Below are 14,843 nucleotides of genomic sequence, written 5' to 3'. Positions count from 1 at the left end.
CTGAGAAGTAGGTGGTGAATCAGGCGAGGCAGTCATTTGAGAAACCAAGGCTATTGAGTCTGCCGATAAGAATGTGGTGATTGACAGAGTCGAAAGCCTTGGCCAGGTCGATGAAAACGGCCGCACAGGACTGTCTTTTATCTATGGCGATTATGCTATCGTTTAGGACCTTGAGCGTGGCTGAGGTGCACCCATGACCAGTTGTGAAACCAGATTGTATAGTGGAGAAGGTACAGTGGGATTCAAAATGGTCGGTAATCTGTTTGTTAACTTGGCTTTGGAAGACCTTAGAAAGGCAGGGTAGGGTGGATATAGGTCTGTAACAGTTTGGATCTAGAGTGTCTCCCCCTTTGAAAAGGGGGATAACCGCGGCAGCTTTCCAATCTTTAGGGATCTCAAACGATATGAAAGAGAAGTTGAACAGGCTAGTATAGTAATAGGGGTGGCTTGGGGGGGGGGCTTGGGCAAGTTGCTGCGGGGGGTGCAGAACTGTTGGGCGGTGTAGGGGGTAGCCAGGTGGAAAGCATGGCCAGCCATAGAAAAATGCTTATTGAAATTCTTGATTGTCGTAGATTTATTGGTGGTGACGGTATTTCCTAGCCTCAGTGCGGTGGGCAGCTGGGAGGAGGTAATCTTATTCTCCATGGACTTTACAGTGTCCCAAACTTTTTGAAATTTGTGCAACAGGATTCAAATTTCTGTTTGAAAAAGCTAGCCTTAGCTTTCCTAACTGACAGTGTATATTGGTTCCTGACTTCCCTGAAAAGTTACATATCACGGGAGCTATTCGATGCTAATGCAGTACGCCACAGGATGTTTTTGTGCTGGTCAAGGGCAGTCAAGTCTGGAGTGAACTAAGGGCTACAGCTGTTCTTAGTTCTGCATTTTTTGAATGGGGCATGCTCATTTAAGATGGTGAGTAAAGCGATTTTAAAGAATAACCAGGCATGATGGGATGATGGGATGAGGTCAATATCCTTCCAGGATACCCGGGCCAGGTCGACTAGAAAGGCCTGCCCACTGAAGTATTTTAGAGAGCGTTTGACAGTGATGAGGGGTGGTCGTTTAACCTCGGGCCCATTACGGATGGAGGCAATGAGGCAGTAATCGCTGAGATCCTGGTTGAAGACAGCAGAGGTGTATTTAGAGGGCAAGTTGGTCAGGATGGTATCTATGAAGGTGCCTATGTTTACGGATTTAGGGTTGTACCTGGTAGGTTCCTTGATAATTTGTGTGAGATTGAAGGCATCTAGCTTAGATTGTAGGATGGCCAGGGTGCTAAACATATCTCAGTTTAGGTCACCTAACAGTACGAAATCTGAAGATAGATGAGGGGCAATAAATTCACATATAGTGTCCAGGGCACAGCTGGGGGCTGAGGGGGGTCTATGACAAGCGGCAACAGTGAGAGACTTATTTCTGGAAAGGTGGATTTGTAAAAGTAGAAACTCGAATGATAGTGCACTGCCTCATGTCGCAAGGATCTGTACACAATTCCTGGAAGCTGAAAATGTCCCAGTTATTCCATGGCCTGTATGCTCACCAGACATGTCACCCATTGAGCACGTTTGGGATGCACTGGATCGATGTGTACGACAGCGTGTTCCAGTTCCCTCCAATATCCAGGAACTTCACACAGCCATTGCGGAGGAGTGGGACAAGGTTCCACAGGCCACAATCAACAGCCTGATAAACTCTACGTGAAGTTGTGTCGCGCTGCATGAGGAAAATGGGGTCACACCAGATACTGACTGTTTTTCTGATCCACGCCCATACTTTTATTTTTGAGGTATCTGTGACCAACAGAGTCATATCTGTATTCCCAGTCATGTGAAATCCATAGATTAAAGCCTAATGAATTTATTTCAATATACTGATTCAGTAAAATCTTTGAAATTGTTGCATGTTGCGTTTATATTTTTGTTCAGTGTATTTTATACTAATACAATTGCCCAGTGAAAGAGTGTCACGACTCCCACCGAAGTCGGTCCCTCTCCTTGTTTGGGCGGCGTTCGGCGGTCGACGTCACCGGTCTTCTAGCCATCACCGCTCCACCTTTCATTTTCCATTTGTTTTGTCTTGTTTTCCCACACACCTGGTTTACATCCCCTCATTACTCTACGTGTATATTATCCTCTGTTCCCCCCGTGTCTGTGTGTGGTATTGTTCGTTCTTTACGTGTGTGACGCTTCAGGCTGGTTTTACGGCGGGTATTGTTGTAACCCGTGGTTTTGTTATTTGTACCTATTTGTGTAATTTGTGCGCTTCGCTTTTTTCCTTGGGCCGGAGAGTTGTGAAGCAGTTGCATCAGGCTATTTTCCTCTGCCTGAATAAAGTGTGCCTGTTCACTTATCTCTGCTCTCCTGCACCTGACTTCCTTCGACCAGTTGCGCACACTCTGACAAAGAGATTTTGTTGAACAAGTCATTAACATCTCAAAATGATTGCCTCCCGTTTTCAATACTCCAGCACCCTCCCCTTGCGAGGATAACAAAACTGTGACATTTATAAAAGGTTTTATGAGATGGGAGAAAGCATTGGTAGGGATCTTGACCATTCCTCCAAACATAATCTTTCCAAATCCTTGATATCCTTCGTCTGCGTTTATGGACTGCCCTCTTTAATTCAAACCACACATTTTCAATGGGGTTCCAGTCCGGAGACAGATGGCTATTGTAAAATGTTGATTATGTGGTCAATTAACCATTTCTTTGTGGATTTTATCCAACACAATGTTATGCCCACAGCTCACAGCTGTTTACCAGTGAACCCTATTTCTCTCACTTTTCTTTTCTTTCTCATTGTTTCTGTAGTGAGGATTCACCCACTTTAGATAATTATTTTGTAACTTATCTGCATAATTCGTGTGGATGATTACGAAGTTTCTCTCACCTGTTTGTGAAGATGTAGTTGACATCGGGCAAATGTTACATTATGACAGTCAGGTAATGTACAGTGCCAGTCAAAAGTTTGGACACACCTACTCATTCAAGAGTTTTTCTTTATTTTTGCTATTTTCTACATTGTAGAATAATAGTGAAAACATCAAAAGTATGAAATAACACATATGGAATCATGTAGTAAACCAAAAAGTGTTCAAATTAGCCACCCTTTTCTGGAAAACCTGGGAATTTTGTAAGTATGACTATTACATTATGACCATGATTATATATCTTACCTGCTTGTTCATGAAGATATAGATAATGGGGTTGATGAACGTGCTGGTTTTGGCTAAGACTGAGGGGACAATGCTGGCCTCAGGGGTGATCAGGCTGGGGCGTCCGAAGGTGGACAGCAAGGCCATGACCCCGTAGGGCATCCAGCACATCAGGTACACTAGCACCATGGTGACTACCATGACAAGAACACGGTGCTCCCTCTTCCTGCTCATAGCTGTGTTGATGCCGCTAACCTGGGGAGGCAATAAGCAGGGAAGTAGAGAAGATGCAAGGAAGGAGATTAGAGGAAGGAATGTGCAGTCGAAGAAAGAGACCAGAGGAAAAGGGGTAACAGAGGAAGAGAAAGACAACGAGTGAGAGAGAGCAACATCTGGAATGTCACTCTTGCTCATCAGACACAGGGAATGCACTGACAGTGGAATCAGAGAAACAAAGCGAAAGAAATGAGATCGAGTGGCCCACCATCGACCACTTTTCCCAGACATGCATGTTCTGACAGAGTGCATTGTCTATTTAGGTACTGGTGTGCGACAGGAATCCTAATTTCTTAACATTTTTCCCAAAATGTAAACAGGGTTCGAATCTTGGCATCTCCATTGGGAGGCACACTGAGACATCAGGGCTAAATGTCACCCATCTTGTCGTGGCCATAGAAACACACACACACAAAGCCCGCTGGGCCTCTTGCTCTGCACAAACATGAGCTGTTTATATTTGACTATCTGCACTGTTTCCCCGATGACCGTCCATCATCCCCTGTCACTCAAGTTGCCACAGAGACAGACACTTCGGCAGGAACCAGGTTTCAAAAGGCTGCAGTGCAGACATAATTAAGGGGATAGGAGTGTTTTCACCCACCCAAACAACAACAAAAAACATTACTAAAACATAAAACAACTTTCGGGTTTCAGCCATTAATCACTATTCTCATGGCAGCTAATCATGGTAGCGAGATTCACTCTCAGTCCAACCTGGTCTCAGAGCATTTCGTATTATTCTGTACTGAAATCCGTGAGCTACATATAGTATATGTTACGTTTGGTATGGTTACATAAGACAGATGGTTTCGTAAGGCAAAAATGAACGGAGGGTTGCGTGTTCGAATCTCATCAGGAACAACTTTAGAATTTTAGCTATTTAGCAACTTTCCACTACTTACTACTTTTTAGCTTTTTTAGTATGTTAGCTAACCCTTCCCCTGATCTTCATGTTTTTAGCTAACCCTTTAACCTAACTCCTAAACTTAAACCTAACCCCTAAGCCCCAGCCTAGCTAACATTAGCAAGCTAGGTAACGTTAGGCACCTAGCTAGAATTCATAACATATCATACGTTTTGAAATTTCATAACATATTGCATGTTTTGCAAATTCGTAACATATAATATGAATTGTAATTCATAACATACACTACCTGACCAAAAGTATGTGGCCACCTGCTCGTTGAACATCTCATTCCAAAATTGTCTAGAATGTCATTGTATGCTGTAGCGTTTAAGATTTCCCTTCACTGGAACTAAGGGGCCTAGCCCAAACCATGAAAAACAGCCCCAGACCATTATTCCTCCTCCACCAAACTTTACAGTTGGCACTATGCATTGGGGGCAGGTAGCGTTATCCTGGCATCCGCCAAACCCAGATTCGTTCGTCTTACTGCCAGATGGTGAAGCGTGATTCATCACTCCAGAGGACGCATTTCCACTGCTTCAGTCCAATGGCGGCGAGCTTTACACCACCCCAGTCGACGCATGGCATTGCGCATGGTGATCTTAGGCTGCTTGGCCATGGAAACCCATTTCATGAAGCTCCCAACGAATATTGATTGTGCTGACGTTGCTTCCAGAGGCAGCTTGGAAATCGGCAGTGAGTGTTGCAACTGAGGACAGACGATTTTTATGCACTATTGGCGGTCCCATTCTGTGCACTTGTGTGGCCGACCGCTTTGCGGCTGAGTCGTTGATGCTCCTAGACGTTTCCACGGCGGGAGCTCTAACAGGGCAGAAACTTGACAAACTGACTTGTTGGAAAGGTGGCATCCTATGATGGTGTCATGTTGAAAGTAACTGAGCTCTTCATTAAGGCCATTCTACTGCCAATGTTTGTCTATGGAGATTGCATAGATGTGTGCTTGATATTATAAACATGTCAGCAACGGGTATGGCTGAAATAGCAGAATCCACTAATTTGAAGGGGTGTCCACATACTTTTATATATATAGTGTATCATACACCACTCAGGGGGCTCCCGAGTGGCGCAGTGGTCTAAGGCACTGTATCTCAGTGCTAGAGGCATCACTATAGACACCCTGGTTCGAATCCAGGCTGTATCACAACCAGCCGTGATTGAGAGTCCCATAGGGCGGTGCACAATTGGCCCAGAGTTGTCCGGATTTGGCCGGTGTAGGCCGTCATTGTAAATAAGAATTTGTTCTTAACCTCTTACATCTAGACGTTCCGCTAGCGGAACACCTGCTCCAATATCCAATGATAGGCGTGGCGCGAATTACAAATTCCTCTAAAATACAAAAACTTCAATTTTTCAAACATATGACTACCACACTGTCCGATTTCAAAAAGGCTTTACAGCGAAAGCAAAACATTAGATTATGTCAGCAGAGTACCCAGCCAGATATAATCAGACACCCATTTTTCAAGCTAGCATATAATGTCACAAAAAACAAAACCACAGCTAAATGCAGCACTAACCTTTGATGATCTTCATCAGATGACACACCTAGGACATTATGTTATACAATACATGCATGTTTTGTTCAATCAAGTTCATATTTATATCAAAAACCAGCTTTTTACATTAGCATGTGACGTTCAGAACTAGCATACCCCCCGCAAACCTCCGGTGAATTTACTAAATTACTCACGATAAACGTTCACAAAAAACATAACAATTATTTTAAGAATTATAGATACAGAACTCCTTTGTGCAATCAAGGTGTCCGATTTTAAAATAGCTTTTCGGTGAAAGCACATTTTGCAATATTCTGAGTAGATAGCCCAGCCATCACGGCTAGCTATTTAGACACCCACCAAGTTTAGCCCTGACCAAAGTCAGATATACTATTAGAAAAGTTTGATTACCTTTGGTGTTCTTCGTCAGAATGCACTCCCAGGACTGCTACTTCAATAACAAATGTTGGTTTGGTTCAAAATAATCCATAGTTATATCCAAACAGCGGCGTTTTGTTCGTGCGTTCAAGACACTATCCGAAGTGTAAATAAGGGTCACGAGCATGGTGCATTTCGTGACAAAAGATTTCTAAATATTCCATTACCGTACTTCGAAGCATGTCAACCGCTGTTTAAAATCAATTTTTATGCCATTTTTCTCATAAAAAAGCAATAATATTCCGACCGGGAATCTGCGTTTAGGTAAACAGACGAAAGAAAACAAAGCATGGGGTTGACGCGGGCACGTGCCAGAGTCTCACAGTACTGTAACCAGCCACTACCCAAACGCGCTACTTTTTTTTCAACCAGAGCCTGCAAAGCCACGATTCAGCTTTTTGCCGCCTTCTGAGAGCCCATGGGAGCCGTAGGAAGTGTCACGTAACAGCAGAGATCCTCTGTAATGGATAGAGATAATCAAGAAGGGCAAGAAATTGTCAGACAGGGCACTTCCTGCATGGAATCTTCTCAGGTTTTGGCCTGCCAAATGAGTTCTGTTATACTCACAGACACCATTCAAACAGTTTTAGAAACTTTGGAGTGTTTTCTATCCAAAGCTAATAATTATATGCATATTCTAGTTTCTGGGCAGGAGTAATAATCAGATTAAATCGGGTACGTTTTTTATCCGGCTGTGAAAATACTGCCCCCTAGCCATAACAGGTTAACTGACTTGCCTTGTTAAATAAAGGTTACATTTAAAAATTAAACATAAATACGAAATGGGTTATGGTCATCCACAAATTAATAAATACCATACGAAAAGTAACATATCTTACTAAAAGGGCATCTCGGATTTACATACAGAATAATACGTAATGCTCTGAGACCAGGTTTCTCAGTCGATCTCTCCCACTGTCTCTCTAAAGACAACACTGTGATGATTTGATAAATGTTGGAGGCCTCTTCCAGCTCCCCTTTGTATTATGGGTTATGTGTGTGGGAGAACTAGGCACTAGCGAGCAGGGGAGTACTATCACATTTCAAAGTATTTTTTTATATAAATTGTTCCTAAACATGACCATAATTATTCTGTTTGCAGTGGGAATTTCCAGTAATTTGTCCTATCGGTTAAAGTAATGACTGCTTGGGCCTATTCATTCTGTTCTTGACCCTTCTGCATTATAAGCAATATTTTTCAGCTTTGCCTAGGGGCAGAGACCGATTTCGCCAAAAGGCTAAGAGCTAACTGCCTTAAACCAGTGTCTTCGTAAGGATTGCACCCATCTACCTCATAGCATCTTTGCACTTCCCTAAAAAAGCTAACTATTCACTCTCCATGCACAACACAAGGCCTAAAAGGGACACTGCCCACTGTTTTGTCCCGATGCTACTTAGTTAATCGATTATCATCACTGATTGAACAGCAGACTCCACTACTCTTTAAGACAGAAGTTATGGACCATTATATTTAAAGCATGTGAGAAAAGGTCAGAGTTAGAGAGGTAATGCCAAATTGACATTGGACATAAGGCTTCTGTCCATATTTTTTAAGATCCTTTTTTTAATGCAGGGCTTCGGATGTTTGATACACTCTCGATTTGGCTCCAACAGGGCTTTGATCCAGAAGATAACGTTTTTCCTTTCTGTCTCCATGACTCTTTCACTGAGTCAGCACTGAGCAAAGGACAATTAATGGGTTCAATCTAAAGACTGATTGGGTAAATCAAGACTGCTCAGTGACTTGGAAAGACAGAAATACGGGAGATACAAAGGTAGACAAAATGTCCTTCAAGGATCAGTGTGGTGTAGCCAATAAGAGGTGTTGTCTCACTTTATCTGTCTGTCTGACTCACTGTCTTCATATCATCTACTGCTCTGAAGAAAGAAAAAAAAAAATCTGTGGCAGCGAGCAGTATTCGTTAGGTATAGTTACCAATGGTCAGCAATTCCATTATCCCACAAAACTAAAGGGTGAAATGTTAGTGAAAATGTGGGAACTAGTTCTCTTACTAAAGTTTGTACCTTTAAAGGTAGACTCAGCGAGATGATGTCGCATCGAACAGGCTTTGAAGCCACAGGTCGGCATATTGGCACTCCCCAGTAGGAGCAGTCCTCCATAGGAATGAATGGAATTCTACAGTATTTCAATTAAAAGTTTCAAGAACAAAATTACATGTATTTAAGTATTTTTTGGTTGTTGTAGTAACATTAGTAACCTAAAAAATTATACTTGAAGGGAAATGTTTTTATATATATATGTATATAGTTTAGCTCACATAATATAATCTAAAAGTATACATTACTCTGTCTGTAATATAATTTAAACGTGGCAAAAACATGAATGTAGACATTAATAAGTGCATTATCTTTTGAATTCCCTTGGCAGGCACTGAAGCCATTTTATGTTGTGCAGTGCAATTAAAAAATGTATACAAATCTATGCCAACAGATTGTGGTGTTAACTTTAATCCAGATGCAGTGTCTGTGAGTGCTGTGTATGTGCATGCCAAGTATAGGGGGTCCTTTTCACTCTGGCTGAGACTGAAATGTCAATAAAGTAGAATAAATAGTATGTGCCAAACGAGTGTCCCTTCCTGGGAACAAAAACCTCTGAAAGATGTCTTCTGTGTCACATTGGCACAGAATTTCCATGTCTGTGATGGACGCTCAGCAGGTCTGAATGTGATTGCGGTCTACATACAGGCTTATGTTTTACCTCCATTGCCCTCATAAGCTAAATACAAAACAGTGTTTATGAGGACTTGGTGTAAAAAAAAAAAAATAGGCAAGGAGAAACATGGGGACACCACCTCACAAATGCACTTCTTTAAGTGTTGAATTGTATGTAACTGTGGGCTGCCAATGCCCAGTACTGTAAGAGCCTACCAACACACACAGATCAGCTCGACAGAATGCGCAACACTAAGCTATCAAAGTTTCTTACAGGCGTCATAACTTAAACGTCAATAATTAGAGCTATAGGCTACATTGCTGTCAAATTTGTGACACTATGCAATGAGCGTAACCAAGTCGCAACTTCTCCAGGTGCGCAATATTTTATGTGTGGGAGAGTTTCACACACACACACACACACACACACACACACACACACACACACACACACACACACACACACACACACACACACACACACACACACACACTATAGTGAGAGAGCAGGTAGGGGGCGAAAAAGCAGGCTGTGTCATTTTCATAGTATTGACATCACCTTTACCATAGCCTATCACACAATGACAGTGTGTAATGCAAATGAATGATAACAGTGAACGTTTGCCTACTTCTTTTAGTAGGCTACACACGGTATTGGTCCTACTACTGCAACATACAACATGTAAAAAGAAATGTAGGCCTATCTGAAATGCAGCCATATACACAACAACTGTAACTTTGCACACAAGAAAGCACGCGATGTTGAAGTAAAGCCCCACAAAGACTGGTAGCCCAAGATGTGCTCATTTAAACACCACACACCGTAACATCGATTCAGAACCATGAAAGCTACGCCAGTCAGCCGATGAAAGGATAACGTGAGCTGCCAATTTCAGCACCACTGGAGTGGACAGCCAGGACAACAGGAGCATTGCACCAGGGCTCACCTCAGAGCACAACCAATGAGGCTACATGGGTCATTGTCCCTATACCCATCAAATAACGCAAAGCTTTATATCTATCAATAGCAATTTGACCCACAAGCAAGGACATTAAGAATCACAGATAAATCTAAAAGCTGCATTTAAGTAAAAAGCAAAGGTCTAAACTTACTGAGGGAAAAGGTTGTAAAAATGACGCTGGAGAAGAAGGCAGACGTTTTACGTGCAACTTATTTTTGTTACATATTTTGTACATAATGTTGCCGCTACCGTCTCTTATGACCAAAAAGAACTTGCTGCTCTTTAATTACTTTTTACTTTTATTTCTTATTCTTATCCATATTTTTTAAAACGGCATTGTTGGTTAGGGGCTCGTAAGTAAGCATTTCACTGTAAGGTCTACACCTGTTGTATTCAGCGCATGTGACTAATACAATTTGATTTGATTTGTAGCTTACCATTTAGAAGAGTTGTAGCCTCCTCGATGCTGTGTTCAACCTCATGAGAAGTTTCTGATTCCATTCTCCTTCCTGGTGAAATTTACCTGCCAGGTCCCTCTCAAATGCCAGCTGGACAAGCTGGGCTTTTCGTTGATGTAACATGCTCTGTGTTCAGAGTCTGCGTTCACTGAATACATTCTTCAGGGTGGAGAACAAATTTTTGCACATTGCTGTAGATGCCCAAAATGTTTTTACCATGTTTCAGTGTGAACAGCACAGTCGGCATTGCTGACAAAGACCTGCTGTATCTTTGTAGAACAAACACTGAGTGGGGTCCATTTGTTGTTGCTGGCTGTGGTTGCGATTTCACTTTGCAAGAATGTGCAAGCCACAATAAACTCTGCTTCCACTGGTTCAGTTTTGGTTAGATTTAATAGGTTGTCAGGTGCATGTGGCTGTGGTAACAGAGGTGCAGGTGCTTGTTGTGACGTTACGCTCGTGCTGCTGGTGCTAGGCCATTGCTTTTCTCGATCTTGTTGGTCAGCAGGGCACGTGAGGGATGGGCGGCTATTACATTTGCTGCTAGGCTCCTCAGCCTCGGTGGTCGGGCCTGCATGCTGGTCGGTGAGCTTGGCATCACTATCGACATGGTGCCTAGCCATTTTCAGATATTCATGCTGATCAAAGCATAGTCAACTAGCTATAATTATTCAGCGCGCTGCTACCAAAACTTAATGAAGCTAGTAGCTACTAGCAATAACTAACTGTAGCTATCTGCAAATGTGAACAACTTTGAGAAAAAAAATGCCCTGGGAGCCAATGAGCTTCCTTAACAACGTAATGAAGGTGGTACCTTATGACATTGCATGGCTAGCATCCTAATCAGAATGAATTTTGGGGATTTTTATTACTAAATATTACATAATTACATTCCCCCTCCCTCACCCCTCTTCAGATCAAGAGTTAACAGCCGGCATATAGGCTCTGTCCCGGTCTGCGCAAGTGGAAGGCCCGGCCTCGCAGGTAATTCATATACCATTTGTTATGTTTATGGGGAAACAAAACTGGAGGGGGAAGGTCTGGTGGGGTCCATGCCCGGCTTTGCCACCCTGTGAAGCTGGTAACGTAATGTGTCTGGCTAACCATTTACACTATACTGCTGTAAACAAAACATGGCGGGTTGTTAAGGATGTTAAATTGAAATGGCATTCATACATCAAATAACGTGACGTCAGTGAAAGGCAAGGGAGAATCCCCTGTATAATGGTTTGCCTGAAATATATTGTACATTAGCAAAGTGAAATGTACCCATCTCCTGGCTCTACAGGGCACAGGATAACTCAAGGTGGCATGTTTACACTACATCCAGGAGACGGCCTTACAACATGGCCAATGATCAATCTTGGAGTCAATCCTGCCCCCCCCCATCTCCCCTTGGAGTGTCTCCTTAAAGCGAGCCAACAACTCTGCGAGAAGACACTTTCTTTCTGACAGCACCGGCACCAGGCCATATATTAGAGCACCTTAATGTGCTTAATTAATCCACATAATCAGTCAATTTAAAGTAGTAGACAACCTAAATGGATTAACCGACTGCAACCGACTCTGGCCCGGTCAGTGAACATCACCTATTGCTGGAAGTGCGGGAGCGGCTGGGAGAGCAAGAAATGTGTGGCCTTTCATGACCATTTGATGTCCAATCTATGTCCAGTGCGTGTCCCATCAGCGGAGAATTGGGGTGATAAATGGCACGTGTTCCTACGACTCCCACCTTCTCCATCTTGCAGAATGAGGTGATTAGCATCGGTGGCTTGCCAGCCTTGGAACAGTTGAGCCTCTGTGTCGCCTGGGCAGTGAAGCGAAAGCAAAATGACCCTGTACTGTTTGCAGAGGAAAGACAAACAGGCCTCTTCCACCTTTAGGGACGTGGTTGCATGCCCCGCTAAACAACACAAACCTGCCACCCGCACCACAACATGGCTTCCCTCAGAGACTCTTAGAAAGCATCTGCCAAACAAATTAGTTCTGGATGGGGACATTTCCAGAAAGTATCATCTATGCCTCAAACTCTTGGGAGAGATGAGCAAGAATGGAATGGTTTGCGAAAAATTAAATCATCTTTCTGAGTGAAGACTGAATTTCCTATCTCCTATTGCTTATTTTATTTCCAGTTGCGTCCAACTTAATCCTGAGAACAAAACTGCACTGGTTCATCTCAGGGGCTTTTGAATCAAGGCAAGGCCCAAAACAGTGGCAAGAGCTCAATCAAGTGTTACAGCGATGTCTGTTCCCACCTCAGAATAGGTTTTCTTCCCTAAAATTCGATATAATGAGGAAGAATCTGTGGATGTTTCGCAAGGGAATTGTAAGGGAATCAATTGGGCCATCTTGAAGTTCAAATGATTAACAATCAACTTTATATGTTCATTTATTATATATGACTATGTCAGCTCGATTCCAGAGTCAATGGTCACACTTCTGTAAAACTACAGAGTAAAATCAAAACCTGAAAGATAGACTGGTGTTACTTATTGAGCAAAACACAGAGGTAAATGTATCGATTTACTATTCTGACATTAACTCTGACATGAATGATTGTGTGCAGCTATCATTAAGGAAAATACATTTCAGAGAATAAAGGAAGTAGTGCCTTGTAGCTTTCACTTGGATAAGTATTTTGGTGATTTCTTCTTAGCAGGGTTTGACAGCTGCAGCTGTGTATGATAACAAAGTCAAGTCGATATCTCCCACTAGGACATAAATGCCTCAGAAAGCTACATCCTCACCAATCAGATCTAACATTATTCTCCTCATCTTCTCTCCATACCCCAGGGAAAAGCTAAAAGTCTGAGAAATAATTAATTCCACTAATGCCATGTCATACATTTTGAGTTGTGAAGATGTATTTTTGTATTTACCCAAAGTGTCTTTCTACAGTATGTTGTGAAGTATTAGAAGCAACGGGACACACACACACACAACACACACACACACACACACACACACACACACACACACACACACACACACACACACACACACACACACACACACACTCTTTAAGCTTATCACACATAAGACTTTACCCACACCTCCCAAAAAAACAAATAAACACACACACACACGCACATTCACAAGCTTTGGTATTCCAAATCAAACAGCCACACTCACTTATACAAATGTGCTATCTTAATCCTGCAACAACAGAAACTGTGAATTATTGTGTGGATTATAATGAATGGACATTTTTGTAGAGGTTGATAATTTCTTTGGTAGGATAAATCAAGTCTGACATTTTAAAGTGGAAAATATAAACTTTAGAAGCCTTTTTAAACCTTGAATACACTACCGTCTGCATTCCCTGCTGAGCAGGAAACAGAGTGATCAAATTAAGATAGTACATTTGTATGCCCATACACACCAGAGACACACACATACCCCACAAAGACACACACACAGCACTTTTGACTGCCTGTTTCGCTTCAGCATTCCAATTCCTGAATCCACAAGGACTTCCTGCCAGTCCTGCTCGAGCCGTTAAATGTGATTGATCACACTCTTTGTGTCTCTCGCATTACCCTACATGAGGCTCCTGTGGCCTGCCAAGATTCACTTGTCGCCGGTAAAGGGCTTTCTCAGCAAGAAGCCTGAACGCTCGACTGCGCCTTGCCACAAACGCTCACAATCCTTTCCAAATCAAATCAAATCAAGCTTTATTTCTATAGCACATTTCAGACATGGATGCAACGCAATGTGCTTCACAGGAAAAATAACTAATAAAAAACGATGAAAATAAAAACAGAAATATTTACTACACAGCAAACATCAGAGGATAAGAAAATGTACAATAAAAATAACATCTCAAAGAGTAAAAATCACCCTAAGGAAAAATAGAGCTAAAAAGGTGTGTTTTAAGATCTCTTTCAAAATGACCACAGTTTCAGACCCCTCAGGTTCTGAGGCTAGGGCCATAGCAACTAAAGGCTGCCTCTCCATGCCTCTTGGTCCTAGGATTTGGGTTAGTTAAAAGGCCAGTACCAGAGGACCTGAGGGACCTACCGGGTACATAATTAAAAAGCATGTCTAACATGTATTGGGGTGCACAATCATGGATTTAATAGAATAGAATAATCTTATAATGTATTCTAGAATTTACTGGCAGCCAGTGCAGAGAACTTAAAACCGGTGTAATGTGTGTTCTCCGTCTGGTCTTGGTCAGCATTCAGCTGCAGCATTCTGTATGTTTTGTAGTTGACCAATGACTTTCTTGGGGAGACCAGGCAGGAGCACATTACAGTAGTCAAGCCTGCTTGTAATAAAAGCATGGGCGAGTCTCTCTATATCAGCCTGAGAGAGAAACGCCGCTCCTTGGCAATGTTCCTCAGGTGGTAAAAAGCTGGTCACATTCCTAATGTGTGATTTGAAATTGAGTTCAGAATCTAAAATGACACCTACAGTGCCTTCAGAAAGTATTCATACCCCTTGACTTAT

At 42.4% G+C, this 14,843-nt stretch overlaps 1 protein-coding gene across 1 annotated transcript in view; it reads right to left on the bottom strand.

Moving 5' to 3' along the window:
* Positions 1-14,843, bottom strand: part of LOC106568690 (vertebrate ancient opsin-like) — a 107,846-nt gene that overhangs the window by 27,261 nt on the left and 65,742 nt on the right. The window contains exon 3 of the mRNA XM_014139251.2: positions 3,179-3,412. Coding sequence (XP_013994726.2) covers positions 3,179-3,412 — 234 coding nt within the window. The remainder of the gene's footprint in view (positions 1-3,178; positions 3,413-14,843) is intronic.

Source organism: Salmo salar, chromosome ssa14 (assembly GCF_905237065.1).
Source record: "Salmo salar chromosome ssa14, Ssal_v3.1, whole genome shotgun sequence".
Classification (NCBI taxonomy): domain Eukaryota; kingdom Metazoa; phylum Chordata; class Actinopteri; order Salmoniformes; family Salmonidae; genus Salmo; species Salmo salar.
This window is presented reverse-complemented; position numbering and strand designations above follow the sequence as displayed.